Source organism: Mesocricetus auratus, unplaced genomic scaffold, assembly GCF_017639785.1.
Source record: "Mesocricetus auratus isolate SY011 unplaced genomic scaffold, BCM_Maur_2.0 Super-Scaffold_100004, whole genome shotgun sequence".
NCBI classification, from domain to species: domain Eukaryota; kingdom Metazoa; phylum Chordata; class Mammalia; order Rodentia; family Cricetidae; genus Mesocricetus; species Mesocricetus auratus.
This window is the reverse complement of record NW_024429189.1, coordinates 43,406,906-43,420,551: the sequence shown is the minus strand read 5'-3', so window position 1 is coordinate 43,420,551 and position 13,646 is coordinate 43,406,906. Positions and strand designations below refer to the sequence as shown.

General features: G+C 39.3%; 1 protein-coding gene across 3 annotated transcripts in view; it reads right to left on the bottom strand.

Moving 5' to 3' along the window:
- The window catches only part of Mtx2 (metaxin 2), a 59,186-nt gene extending 47,466 nt beyond the window's left edge, over positions 1–11,720 (bottom strand). Inside the window, exon 1 of one of the 3 annotated variants that reach the window (XM_040745616.1) lies at positions 11,544–11,720. In XM_040745616.1, the coding sequence (XP_040601550.1) occupies positions 11,544–11,583 (40 nt within the window). In that variant the 5' untranslated portion in view covers positions 11,584–11,720. The other 2 variants (XM_040745615.1, XM_040745617.1) reach the window with 2 other exon arrangements.
- Positions 11,721–13,646: the final 1,926 nt, after the last annotated feature.

Below are 13,646 nucleotides of genomic sequence, written 5' to 3'. Positions count from 1 at the left end.
TTAACATGGAAGGAAAGGAAACAAGAAGGGCTAACAACCATTTACAACACAGTAAGTACAACAGGTGGTGTAAAGAAAAAGTTTAGGCCTTGAAATCATGTAGCTTCTCCCAGTTTTATAATTTATCATCTGAGTAACCTTGACCAAGTTGCTTAACCTTTTCTGACCTCACTATCTTACTGTAAAATGGGAAACAGTAAATGTCTTCTAAGATTGTTGAAAGAATAAAATTAGAATCCTAGTTTCTACACATGGGAAGTATAGATGGGGATCCCTGGGAACATGCCAGCTAGCAAGACTAGTCATTATTTGTGAGCTTGGGGTTAGACTGAGAGAAGCCCTGACTCAGTTAATAAGGTGAACAGCAGGCAATGAAGACAACAGAAGTCTAGACCACACACACACACACACACACACACACACAGTTGAACTGCACAGCAGCTGCTACATTATCCAAAAAGGAAACAAAGGACTCCAACTAATTAACTAATTCATCTAACATAACTCAAATATTACCACCAATAAAGTCAGTTATCTATGGTAGAAAGATAATCTAAAACAGTAAGCTGAAATATAAATGCTTGTCTTTAATCTGTAGTCCATGATTTCTAAAACACAAACACATGGAGAAATATTTTAGAGGAGTATAATGACTTAATTTTAGGTGTTAACTTGTTCTGATCAATCTAGGTGTTATTTGTGGGTGTGTCTGCGCTGGTGTTTACAGAAGAGACTGGTAAATAAGTACTTCCCCTAATCAGTTAAGGGGTAGGAGCAAATAAAAATTTGACATGAAGGCCATACCCACTCTGGGTGATACCACCCCTGAGGTGGTCCTGGGTTGTGTAAGAAAGCAGGTTGAGTAATCCATGAAGAACAAGCCTAATGGGAGCCAGGCCAATCATTGGCTTTCTCAGATGCCCTGATGGAAGGACAAATGGAGCTTTAGTTGTGTCCTTGCTCAAAGGCAGCCTTGGTAAGAGCTGGTCTGGGGCTAGAGCCAGGGCCTAGAATAGTGGTTCATGGTTTTTTTATGGTAATTTTTTTATTTAAATTAGAACAGTGGTTCTTAACTTTCCTAATGCTGCAACCTTTTAATACAATTCCTCATGTTGGCGTTACTCTCCACCATAAAATGATTTTCTTTGCTACTTCATAACTGTATTTTTACTACTTTTATGAATCGTAATGTAGATATTTGATATACAGGATATCTGATATGTAGCCCCTGTGAAAAGGTTGTTCAACCCTTGGGAATGCAGTTTTCCCTACTCAAGGGTATGGGTATCTGTCCTAAAACAGCTGTGTCTGAGGTATCTCGTGTTCTCTTGATCAACATTGTTTGATTTAGCTTTCTGCTGACTTCGGCCTGGTTCTCCCCTACAAACAGCATACAAGATACTATACTTTTTAATAAACTTGCATAAGCCATAAGCATGACCTCCTGGTCCCAGCTTTCTGTCTTCATCTCATCCCCAAGCCTCCCCCTCAATACCTGGCCATTAAGGACCCTTACTCCTATGGGTTCAGGTCACAAGTCAGTAAGCAGCATTCCTCCATGAACTCTGCATCAGTTCCTGCCTATAGGTTCCTACCTTGACTTCCTCTGATGATGGACTATAAAGTGCAAGATGAAACAAACATTCCTCCAACCACCATAAATATAGACAGACAGACAGACAGACAGGAAGAGAAGCTTCATGTTCCTTTCCTCCCTCTTCCTTCTCTTGTTTGCTTCCTTTCCTCCCTGAGCAGGGCCCTAGTCTCCTGCCCTGGGACACCAGAACTACATTCTTTGGACTCTTGAGACTTAACATCAGTCATTCCCTGGGTTCTCTCAGGCCTTCAGTCTTAGACTGAAACATCAGCTTCCCTAGTTCTGAGAACTTCAGATCTGAACTGAGCCCACTACCAGCATCCCAAGATTATAGACAGCCTGTGTGCAACATCTCATTCTCCATAATCAAATAAGCCAATTTCTCAAATAAATTCCCTCTCACATACGCATGTCTATACCTATGCCCTATTGACTTTCCTCCTCTGTAGGCCCCTAATACAAAGGAAAATATAGAAACAATAATTCATAATTCCAAATGAAGAACAAAAAAATCAATTACCAATTAAATAGTTAATATATCATAACTAGTTCTCATCACTAGCCAAATCAGTGTCTTAAACTGATAAATGACAATGGTAAAAAACAATGAGAACATAACAACTCTTTAATAAAACAGGCAAGTCAGAAACATTACTTATAGTTCAAGATGTCCATAAACTTGTTTTTTCTTTTTGTGGTACTGAGGACTGAAGCCAGGGCCTCGAGCGTGCTAGGAAAGCACAAGTATTCTACGAGGTTATGTTTCCATCCCCAAAACATTTTCATTTATCATAAAGATTGATAAGCAAGCCAAGCGTTGGTGGCGCATACCCAGCACTCGGGAGGCAGAGGCAGGCGGATCTCTGTGAGTTCAAGGCCAGCCTGGTCTACAGAGTGAGCTCCAGGACAGCCTCTAAAACAATACAAAGAAACCCTGTCTCCAAAAACGAAACAAAACAAAACCAAAAAAAAAAAAAAAAAAAAAAACAAAGATTGCTAAGCAAAGGAAACTAACAAATGGCAAGTAATGATGGCCTCTTAATACTCAAGAGATGATAAAACTTATTTACATAAAGTTCTAGTCAATGCTTAGGTTGACCAGATAATGAAATATTTGTAAAAAGAAATTCTATTACATCAAAGAATGCTGTATTCAATAGGATAAATATACACTAGAAAGCTTTTTTTTTTAATCCAAGGGCAGACTAAGAAATTTCTGTGGTTTAGAAAAGTTTTTAGTGATAAAAAAAGATGCAATTAGCACAAAAACACACAATGAAATGCATTTTATGGCTTCTATTTTGCTAACACAGTTACAGTTAATGGAAATTGTCATGACAAAATGATTGTTTTTATGGAAAGAGCCTTCATTACCAACGCATCAAATTTCATTTTTATTACTGATGTAAAAAAGTTCAAAACCATGATTCATTTATAGACTGTACAAAAATAAGAAAAGAGTTCAAGAATAGAGGGTCATTTACAAAGCAATAAAAAATTAAAGCATGCATTTTTCTTACTGGCAAATTGAATACTTCTCTTCTACATGTAAATGAGTTTAGTTAAATTTACCGAATATTATAATTTGTCTTAAAAATGAAAAGTCTGAATTTTCAACATCTTATCTATTCTTCAGTCTATCTAATAACTACTTCTCAAGATATTTCTTTATTGTTTGAAAAATGTTAAGAGATTTGATGTTTTCTTTCAATTTCCACTCAAATATAGAAAGCTTAAGCTAACATTAATAACTCAAAAGCCTTCACAGAGATAATACTGACATATTTTACAGGGTACCCATCACCAAAATCTTTTAAGATGAATCAATAAAAATCATGGAACTATGGGTATAACTGAGTGACAGGGAGTTTATCTAACATACTCAAGGCACTAGGTTCCAGCCCATACACATCTCAGAGAGAGATGTTATTTAAGAATATCAAATTATAATAGAACTTAACAAGAACTAAAATTGACATTATAGCTCATCTGTGGACTATTTCAGTAAACATGTCTTTCAAAGGGAGCAAAGCATTGCCTTTAAGAATCTAGTTTGCAACATATTCAAGAATACATTAAGATCAAATAATAGGTCATCCTCCTGTCAACCAACTATACATGGCCTCTCATCTAAAATATAACCTATACTTTTCTTATTTTGTCTGTTCACCACCTGTGGAATATCCCTATACATTGTGAATAAATATCACAGTGATTGGTTTAATAAAGAAGCTGACTGGCCAATAGCTGAACAGAATAAAGTTAGGCAGGAGAGCCAAACAGAATGCTAGAAAGAGAAGGGTGGAGTCACCAGCAGATGCAGAGAGAAGCAAGATGGGCATGCCAAAACATAGATAAGAAATATGGGTTAATTTAAATGTCGGTTATTTGGGAACTGGTGGTTAAGAAACATCTGCCTACAACCACCTACCCCTTCAATATCAACTTCACATGTACCAACGTAAGTTCCATAATATAATACTATTCACACGACTGATAATGAAAAAAAATCTGAAATGCAACAGCCAGTTCATTAACTTCTCGGTAATTCTTTGGTGCCTTTCTCAATACCCCTGGGAAATCCTCAGAACAGAACATTAAAAACAACTAAGGAAAAAAATATTTTCAAGAGCAAAAGAACTGAATGTATTGTCCTCAGCACATGTTCTTAAATTAGTGCATTTCTTCAATTATCTGTTGTAGTTTTCATCATTAAATACTTTGAGACCTCAATATGGCCTTATGAACAGTAGCAACACTGCCCCACAACAAAAACAAATAAACAAAACCCACCCTACTTTTTGGTGGTGCTGAACATCAAACACAGGGCCTTGAGTATGTCCTTCCCCTGGGCTATACTACACCTCCACCAATATTAATACTGTTTTAGCCTCTATTTTTTCATTTATTTTAGCCTCTAGAACCTTTATTGGTGCTATGTAAATCTACATTGCCCTATACTAAAGTGGGGAAAAACAGAAGGAAGCATATTTTATTATTATTAATATAAAAACATTTTTAAAATATGTCCATTTTTGCCGGGCGGTGGTGGCACACGCCTTTAATCCCAGCACTCGGGAGGCAGAGGCAGGTGGATTTCTGTGAGTTCGAGGCCAGGCTGGACCGACAGCCTCCAAAACAATACAGAGAAACCAAAACCAAAACCAAAAAAAAAAAATGTCCATTTTATGTGTAGGTGTGTATGTGTCTCTGTGTGATGCTAGGGATCAAGCCCAGGGTCTCCCACATGATAGGTAAGTGCCTTACCACTGAGCTACATTCTCAACTAAAACATGCTTGTTTGAATACCACTTATTTTCAAGATACTTATATTTAGGGACATACTCATGCTCAACTAACTAAAAATAAATAAGTAAACCAGAAACTTAAGTATTAGTAAAGTTACCACTTAAAAAAAAAGGCAACGAAAATTTAAAATAGATTATTTAGACAATCCAATATCTAAGACCATTTTTTTAATCCTTTCAACATTCCAAATCAAGCCGGGCAGTGGTAGCGCATGCCTTTAGTCCCAGCATTTGGGAAGCAGAGGCAGGCAGATTTGGCAGATTTCTCAGTTCGAGTCCAGCCAGGTCTACAGAGTACATCCTAGGACAGTTCCAAAGCTACACAGAGAAACTCTGTCTCAAAACTCTAGAGAACCACCGACAGCCTCCAAAACAATACAGAGAAACCCTGTATCGTAAAACAAAACAAAACAAAACAAAAAAATCTAGAGAACCAAACTGTTCATTCAAAGTCATAAATTATTATTCTTTCTTATTACTTGGGTAAAAGTCTAATTCAAATTCCTCTTCCATTTTAATAAGTTTATCCCCCACCCCCTCAAAAAAAACCCACAAACACAAGCATCAGTGCAAAGAGATTAAAAAAAATCATATACACCTTTAATGGCTTTGGCACACATCAACTTGACCAAACTGACTGGCCAAATTCCCTTTCTACTCTAGCTAATATGAACTGCCAGACTAATATACAGTAAGTGGTAAGAATGCAAAATAAGACCAATAGCCATCATGAGGCATACAAAAACACCTTCACCTGGCTATTCTAATACTTATGCAGGCACTGCAGTGAAGGAATTCAAATGATACAATTAAAATTCATAATCATATAACTTTTTAAAAGGAGATTATGCTGGGTAACCTGGGTTAAAAACTATAAGCCCTTTAAAAGAGGGACTGTCTTGACTAAGATCACCCATTCCAAACAGCACCTGGTCCCAAAATGCTTTCTTTTTCTTCCTAGATCCTGTTACTGACCATCTGCTTTTCAAATTTTGAATTTGCTTAGTCAGCCACATAATAGAGAAGCATGAACTGGTGTAGGTATTCCTGTGCAGACATAGAGCTCCTACTGCCACCAATCTTTCATTTATACTAATTGATACAACAGCCTAAAACCCCAGCACTCAGAGGCAGAGGCAGATACAGCTTTATGAGATTGAGGCCAGCCTGGTTTACATAAGCAAGAACCAGGCCAACCAGGCAAAGCTACATAGTGAGACCCTGATGCATAAAAACAAAATAAAACAAAACAGAAGCCTTAAAATCCCATCAGAATGTAATTTCATAATGGACAGGTGGTAGTGCATGTCTTTTAAGTCTGGAATTTAGGAGGCAGAGGTAGGCAGAGCTCTGTGAGTTCAAGGCCAGCCTGATCTACAGAGTTGCAGAACAGCCAGGAGTACACTTTGTTACTATATCAAAAAAAAAAAAGATTTCATAAGTAAATTATGGTTTCTTTACTATAATGAAATACTACATAGCCATTCAATTTGACAGCATATAATTCCATCATAGACATGAGAAGAGATCCATTATATCATATGACAAAAGAAATGTACCCCCTATATTATCTATATCTGTATTTTTAATTTAAGGGAAATAAATGATAGATTTGCTCACCAAAGGTTTGAATATGAGATGGGATTTTAAAGTCTTAATTTTGGCAGTAGGCTGTCGAGTGATTTTCACTTTGTTCCTTACAGTTCTCTGGATTATTTTCATTCTCTATAATGACCATGGATCATTACTATTATTATTTTTTAATCTCATTTGACAAGGAAAAAATGTCAGAGGCACTTACACATTCAAATGGTGTTCAGTCTTGAGAAGAAACAGGAGTTGTTTAAGTGGACACTTCAAGCAGACAACAGCATGGGCTAAAGATGGACATTACCAATAGTTTAGAAAGGCTAGAGGCTGAGGGAAATGAGGGACAAAAGATGAAGCTAGAGTAACAGACGTGGACTTAGGTATAGAGAGATTTTTAAGTCACTTAGCCCTACTGACATTGGGAAACCGATGAAGGTGTTGAAACAAGATAAGTCCCACTAAATATTTTAAGAAAATAAAAACTAAAAAGACAAACCCTCTGAGACTTGCAATGTTAGGAGTAGAACGAGACTGGACACCTCCCCCAGAAAAAAAAAAGTTAATTCATGGACTAACACAAAAAGCTAAGTAATAATTAACAAAGCCTTGGAAAAAAGTTAAGGGTTGTGGAGACAGACAAAGTCACAGTAAGGAATAAGAATGGGAAACTGTGAGCAAGAGAGAGACATTGCTAGTCAAGAGACAAAAGTAATCAGCTAAACTGTGCAATTCAAAGAAAGCTTCTCTAGTACTAAGCTTTCCGTTACTCTAACAAAATATATGAAAACATCAACTTACAAAGAAGAAATGTTTATTTTGCCTCAGTTTAGGAGATTTTGATTCACGGTAGGGCTGACTCACTGCTTTGGACCTATGGTGAAACAGGTCCATCGAAACAAAGCTGCTCACTTCATGGTGAGGCCACACAGCAAAAGGTCTCACAATCACCACCTCTTAGTTTCTACCAGTTACTTCCCAATGCCACAGAGAGGATCAAAACTTTAGATGACATGAGTCTTTGGGGAACACCCCAGACCCACACTACAGGAGATCACAAAACAATGTCCATTACAAATCAGTCTCTCAGGGAAGGCACTGCAGAAATGTCACAAACACCAGATGCCTTACATGTTTCCAAAAGAAATATCAACAAGTATACTAGCTCATGTCCATTGGAAGAATAACCAAACTATCTATCATATATATCAGAACTTAAGTTCTCAATTACAAAAAAAAAAATCATAATCATTGTTATAACAGGGCTATGTATCTGGGCAGTGGTGGCGCATGCCTTTAATCCCAGCACTCGGGAAGCAGAAGCAGGTGGATCTCTGTGAGTTCAAGGCTAGTCTGGTCTACAGAGTGAGTTCCAGGACAGGCTCCAAAGCTACATAGAGAAACCTTGTCTCAAAAGAAACAAAACAAACAAACAACAACAAAAAGAACTATGTAAATACATATCTCTACCCCACAGGTTACCCTCTTCCAAAAAAAACCCGTTAAATTATGACCAGAAACAGAACACTGTAAAAAGTTATTGGATCGGAGTTACATTTATAAATCACTTACAGGTCAAAGTCAAACCCAGATCATTTTCTTTTCAGTTATTGACTAAGTATAATCTTTTAACTTAAAAATTTATAATCATTTAAATTACAAAAGAGAGGCACACTATAGTAATTCAAACAATTCAGAAACACAGACCTCCACCCTCTATCAATACTTTATATTTTCTTGAAACATCCTAAGATTTGTTGAATCCCTCTAAGTTTTTCTTTGCTTATGTAAGCATATATGTGTCCATACAAAATTTATTTAATGGGTTCATACAGGATATATGACATGCTGTAACTTTTAAGTATGATTCCAGCCTACAAGCTAACATATACAGCATTTCTTCAGTTTTAGTATCTGTAAACATACAAGTATTTGCTTATAAATATATTTTTCTTTCTTCCTTTTCCCGCTAAAGACAAGATCTCTCTATACAGCCCAGATTGGTCTGATATTAGCAATCCTCCTACCTCTGCCTCCTAACTGCTACTATTCCGAATGCTTATCACCATGTCAGAAATAATTCGCTTTCTGAAATGACAAATGTGAAGGTTTAACATAGGTATACTCTGTACATAATTAAAGATTAAATCAAGCTACTTAACATGTCCATCATCAACTCATCAACTTCCCTGTGATAACATTAGAAATCTGTCCTTTTGGCTATTTTGAAATATGTATTTTTGCTGGTTGGTTTCTGTCAAATGTTCACAAACTCAGACTTATCATGAAAGAGGGCATCTCAATTGGAAACAAAAACAAAACAAAACCCTTCCATCTGACTGGCCTGTGGGCAAGACTGTGGGGCATTTCCTTTATTAATGATTGATGCCTGAGGGCCCAGCTCACTGTGGGCAGTGTGCCACCCCTGGGTAGGTAGTATTGGGTTGGTTGTATAAAGAAGCAGGTTGAGAAAGCTACAAGAAGGAGCAGGTCAGCAGTGGTCCTCCTCCATGGTCTCTGTTGAGTTCCTGTCCTGACCTCCCTTATGAGGGACTGAAATAAACACTTCCTTCCCAAGTTGTTTTGTGTAGCCTTTATCACAGCATTGGAACCTAAGGAAGACAATGTTACTACCAACTGTGGTCACCATGAAGGAACACAAACCACAGAACTTCACTCCTTGAGTCTAAATGACAGGTTGTGCCCTCTGACCAACACCCACTGCCCCAGATTCAAAAGAAAAATGACATCATACAGTATCTGTGAATCTATTCCTAACTAGTGTCACTTAATATAATGTCCTCGAGCTCTATCCATGTCGTCATGAAAGAATTGCCTTCTTGTTGATGCTGAATAGTATTCTTTTTGTATATATGCCCATCATTAAGACCCATTCATCTGTTGACAGACACCTATAGATTCCATATGTTGGCCATTATGAATAGTATTAATAATGGAGTAAATATCCCTCTTTGACAATTTACTTATTTTAGGTACCAAAATGAAATTGGATTGGTATATCAAAATCTGACATACATCTGGAATATCCTTATTTTTTGCTATAAGGCTACAAAAAAGACTACTGTATAGTTCTTTTAAGAATTGATCCTCGGGGGGCTGGAGAGATGGCTCAGAGGATAAGAGCACTGCCTGCTCTTCCAGAGGCCGTGAGTTCAATTCCCAGCAACCACATGGTGGCTCGCAATCACAGCCATCTGTGATGAGAGCTGGTGCCCTCTCTATCCTGCAGGTGTACATGGGAGGCAGAACACTGTGTACATAATAAATACATAAAATTTCTATCAGATAAATCCACATACAGATGATCTCTGGGTTAAAGTATAACATTTTAATAAATAGTGCTGTGTTGGCCCCTGAAGAGAGCCTAATCTACAAACCCACTAAGTTAGAAAGTAATGTTTCTATATTCTCTATGCCAATACTAGAGAGATTCACATTTGCCTACCTAAGCAGACGATTTATCAGTTATTCATGGAATACATCTACTCTCCTGTCCAGTGTCTCTTTGTATTTCTCCTTCTATGAAATACCCATTCAGATCCTTCTGTATTTGCCTTTCTTTTGGAAGATTTTTCTTTTTAATTGGTTTTCTTATTAATATGTACAAATATATTTATAGTGGGTTTTTCACTGTTTTGATGTTTGCTCTGTTTGAAACATGTTCCTATAAAGTCCAGGATAGCCAGCCTCAAGCCTGCAATCCATGTGTCTCAGCCTCCCAAGTGTTTGTGATTACAGGCAAGAGCCACCACACCCAGCTATTCACGGTGTCTTTTATCTTCAAAGGCTTTCAGTATTTTTACACAACCAACTCTACCAATATTTTCTATTTTGGAGTGCATATTCTGTGTTTTGCCTAGGAACCTCTTCTGCTATCTAATATTATTAAAATAATATCCTGTACTTGTCCTTGTAATTTCCTTCTAATTATTGTTATTACAAACTAGTTTGTGTTACATTTAAATATTTAATACATCTAAAATTCATTCATGCAATATTTTGACATAGGAGCTGTGGATATACTATTTACTGAATTATTTATCTTTAAACACTTCCTCCTAACATAATAGATCACCACAAATAGCTAAGACAACATACAGAAATAACCATTACTTGAAAGCTCAGTATTACTCATGTCATGAGTATTTATAGAGAACAAACTGACGGGTACTAGAGTACAGTGGGGGCCAAAACAAGCATCCCTGCTTTCACGCTGCTTACAATCTACCTTACATTTCTCCTCTCCCTCATAAAATGATATTTTAAAGGAAAAGGGAATCTTTGTTCACACAAATTCAATACAGTTGGCATAGTTATAACATATTATACTTTTCATTTCCAAAACACTACTTTATCTCAACGTTCCTGTTTATCCTGGTGACTAGCTCCTTTACCATACTCATGTTGAAAACACTGCTGGAGTTAACGTTCACTCCATTAACCAAAACTCTTCACTTTCGCTACCAAAGTTACTTTCACCAAAATAAAAAAAAATTATAAATCTATTTACAAGTCAAGGACGACCATCACCCAGTGTTTACTTTTTTAAAACTTCATGCCAACTGAGACAAGCTCAAAGAATCCTACGGACTTTGCAAGCGGCTTGGAGAAGCAAGAGCTCGGGTGGCCCGCCAACAACAGGTGAAGAAGGGAAGTGACGGTCACCCCAACCCTGAGAGCCACCACCCCGGGGGCTGCCCCACACCCACGGAGGGGGTGGGTGGCCTGAGGCCACGCCCCCACGCCAATCCCAACCCCGGGGCCGCCTCCACACACCCACACCGCCGAGAAGCGGAACAAAGCGCCGCGGGGGAGCGTGGACAGGACTCTGCCCTGGCTGGGTGACCTTGCCACGCGTCCTCAGTTTCCTCATCCGGAAAGTGAGGCCAGGCCTGCAAGGCCGCCTCCAAGCGGGCTGGGGGCTCAGGACTCCCGCCCATGGGCGGCAGGGGGACTCCAGCCCCTGCCCCGCGCCGCCCCACGCCGCGGCCCCGCGTCGCCCGCGCCCCGTCCGCGCCCACGCGGGCTACCTGCGATCTGGGAGACGAACGCTTCCGCCACCAGTGACATGTCGGCTGAGGGGCCCCCCTGACCGCGCGCCGGCGCTCCGCGGCCCTCGGCGCCCTCCCGCGCGACCTCGGCGGCCCGTCCCCACCCTCCCCCGCAGCTAACGAGCCTCGCGGGGCCAACGCTCAGGAACACGCAGAGCACACCTCCGCCGCCGCGGCTCGGCCCGCAAGGTTACCGCCAGGCCGGCCGAGGACTTCCGGCGTCGCTGACAGCGCGCGCCGGCACTTCCGGCTGCTCCGCCCCGCGCGCTCCGGACCCGTGTGAACCCTGGAAGATGAGACTCTCCCTATGTAATGTCACTAGGTGCATATGTGTATACACACATGTAAAGGTGCTTTTGAATTTCTTTGCATCCCCTCAGCAACCTACCAAGATGGCAACAAGCTTAAAGAGGATAACGTGCCTGGTGAGGTACCGCTGAGGCCCAGAAACTCAGAATTCCCTCAGTTCCTTATAGCTGCAGGATTTGAGGTCCTTGGACGGATACTAGTGTCAATTATTTACTCAAATGCTCTAGCCGGAAGGAGGTTTGAACAGCTCATGAGCTGAAACATAGTTTGTCTTTCAACTCCATGTAGCCAGAATGAAGCTTGGACAGTAAAACACTTCAGTTTCTTGTTTCTGAGTGTAAAGAGATCAGGAAAGGAAGAACACTAGATCCCATAAGTCTTTTTCCTCTTAGCCTAATCTTTTTTTTTTAATTATAGGTTACAATTGAAGAAAATCATAGATACTGACACATTAGAAACATGAAGTTACACTTGTAATAGACTTCAGAGATCATTTGGTGAGCCAAAGCTCCTTTCAAGGAATCAGGAGCTCAAGGATTAGCTGTTAGGCTGGCCAACAACAGTATTCGTAAAAGTCAGGCCTGAGCAGATAGCTCCCTGGTAACACTCTTGCCTAGCTTAAGACCCTACTTCCCATCCTGAGTGTCACACACACACACACACACACACACCACATAGCTTATGAAGTTTGTACGTAGAATAGCTGCTAAGAATTACATTGGGACATTTGGGAAAGGTATGTCTTCTTTCTTTATGTTCATGTATCTCTGACCCTCCCTTACAATTTATTGTTCATGTGTCTGTTTCCTTAACTGATATATAAGCAGCATATTGCTTTCTTAAAAGTGCAATATAGCCCTGTTTCAAAAAAACTAAACAGAACAAGCAACAACAACAAAAAAGGGCCATTCTGATTACCACCCGATGGGTGGTTAAAACAACAGATGTATTTGTTCCCTAGTAGTTCTGGAAGCCAGAAGTCTGAAGTGAAAGTGTTGACAAGACTGCTTTCTCTCAAGGACATTGAAATAAACATCCTTCCTGATTCTTCATAACCTCTAGAATTGCCTGTGCTCCTTGGCATTCCATGACTTTAGACTCGTCACTTCAGCCTCTGCTTCCGTCATCACATGCCATTCTCCGTGTGTCTCTTTGTCCAAAATTTCTTCTTGGAGGCACCAGTCATGGGATTAAGGTGCACTCTATTTAAAAAAGACCTCTTGTTAATTCCATCTGCAAAGTGCTGACTTCCAGATAAGGTCACAGCCATAGATACCAGAGGCTAGGATGCAGGAGTCTTCTCAGAGGATGTAAAATAATAGAGAGTTTTAAAGACCAGACCCTAGCAATGTTTGTAGCCACAACAGCAAATAAGAAATTTGTTGGACCAAGTTTAAATTTATCTGTTAACTTAAATAGGCACAAAGTATTTCTTGTTTGTTTGTTTCATTTTTTTGGGACAGGGTTTCTCTGTATTGTTTTGAAGGTTGTCCTGGAACTTTTAATAGCATCTTGTCTCTGGCTGAAATTGAGGGTTAATGAGAATCTCATAGCAATACAAGGAAGATAGATTGTTCTTGTTTGTTTTAAGGGAAGAAACGCTAATAGTGGAATATGTTGTGCTCAATTCCCTCCTTATCCTGTTGTTGATATTGAAATGAGCTGTTCCGGCATCTTCCTGCCAATCAAGTTTTCCATTCTTGTCCTCTGCACAGGTAATATTATGTATAGCCTTGAAAAAAATGAAAGCCTATTACCAGTTCAAGTTGTATT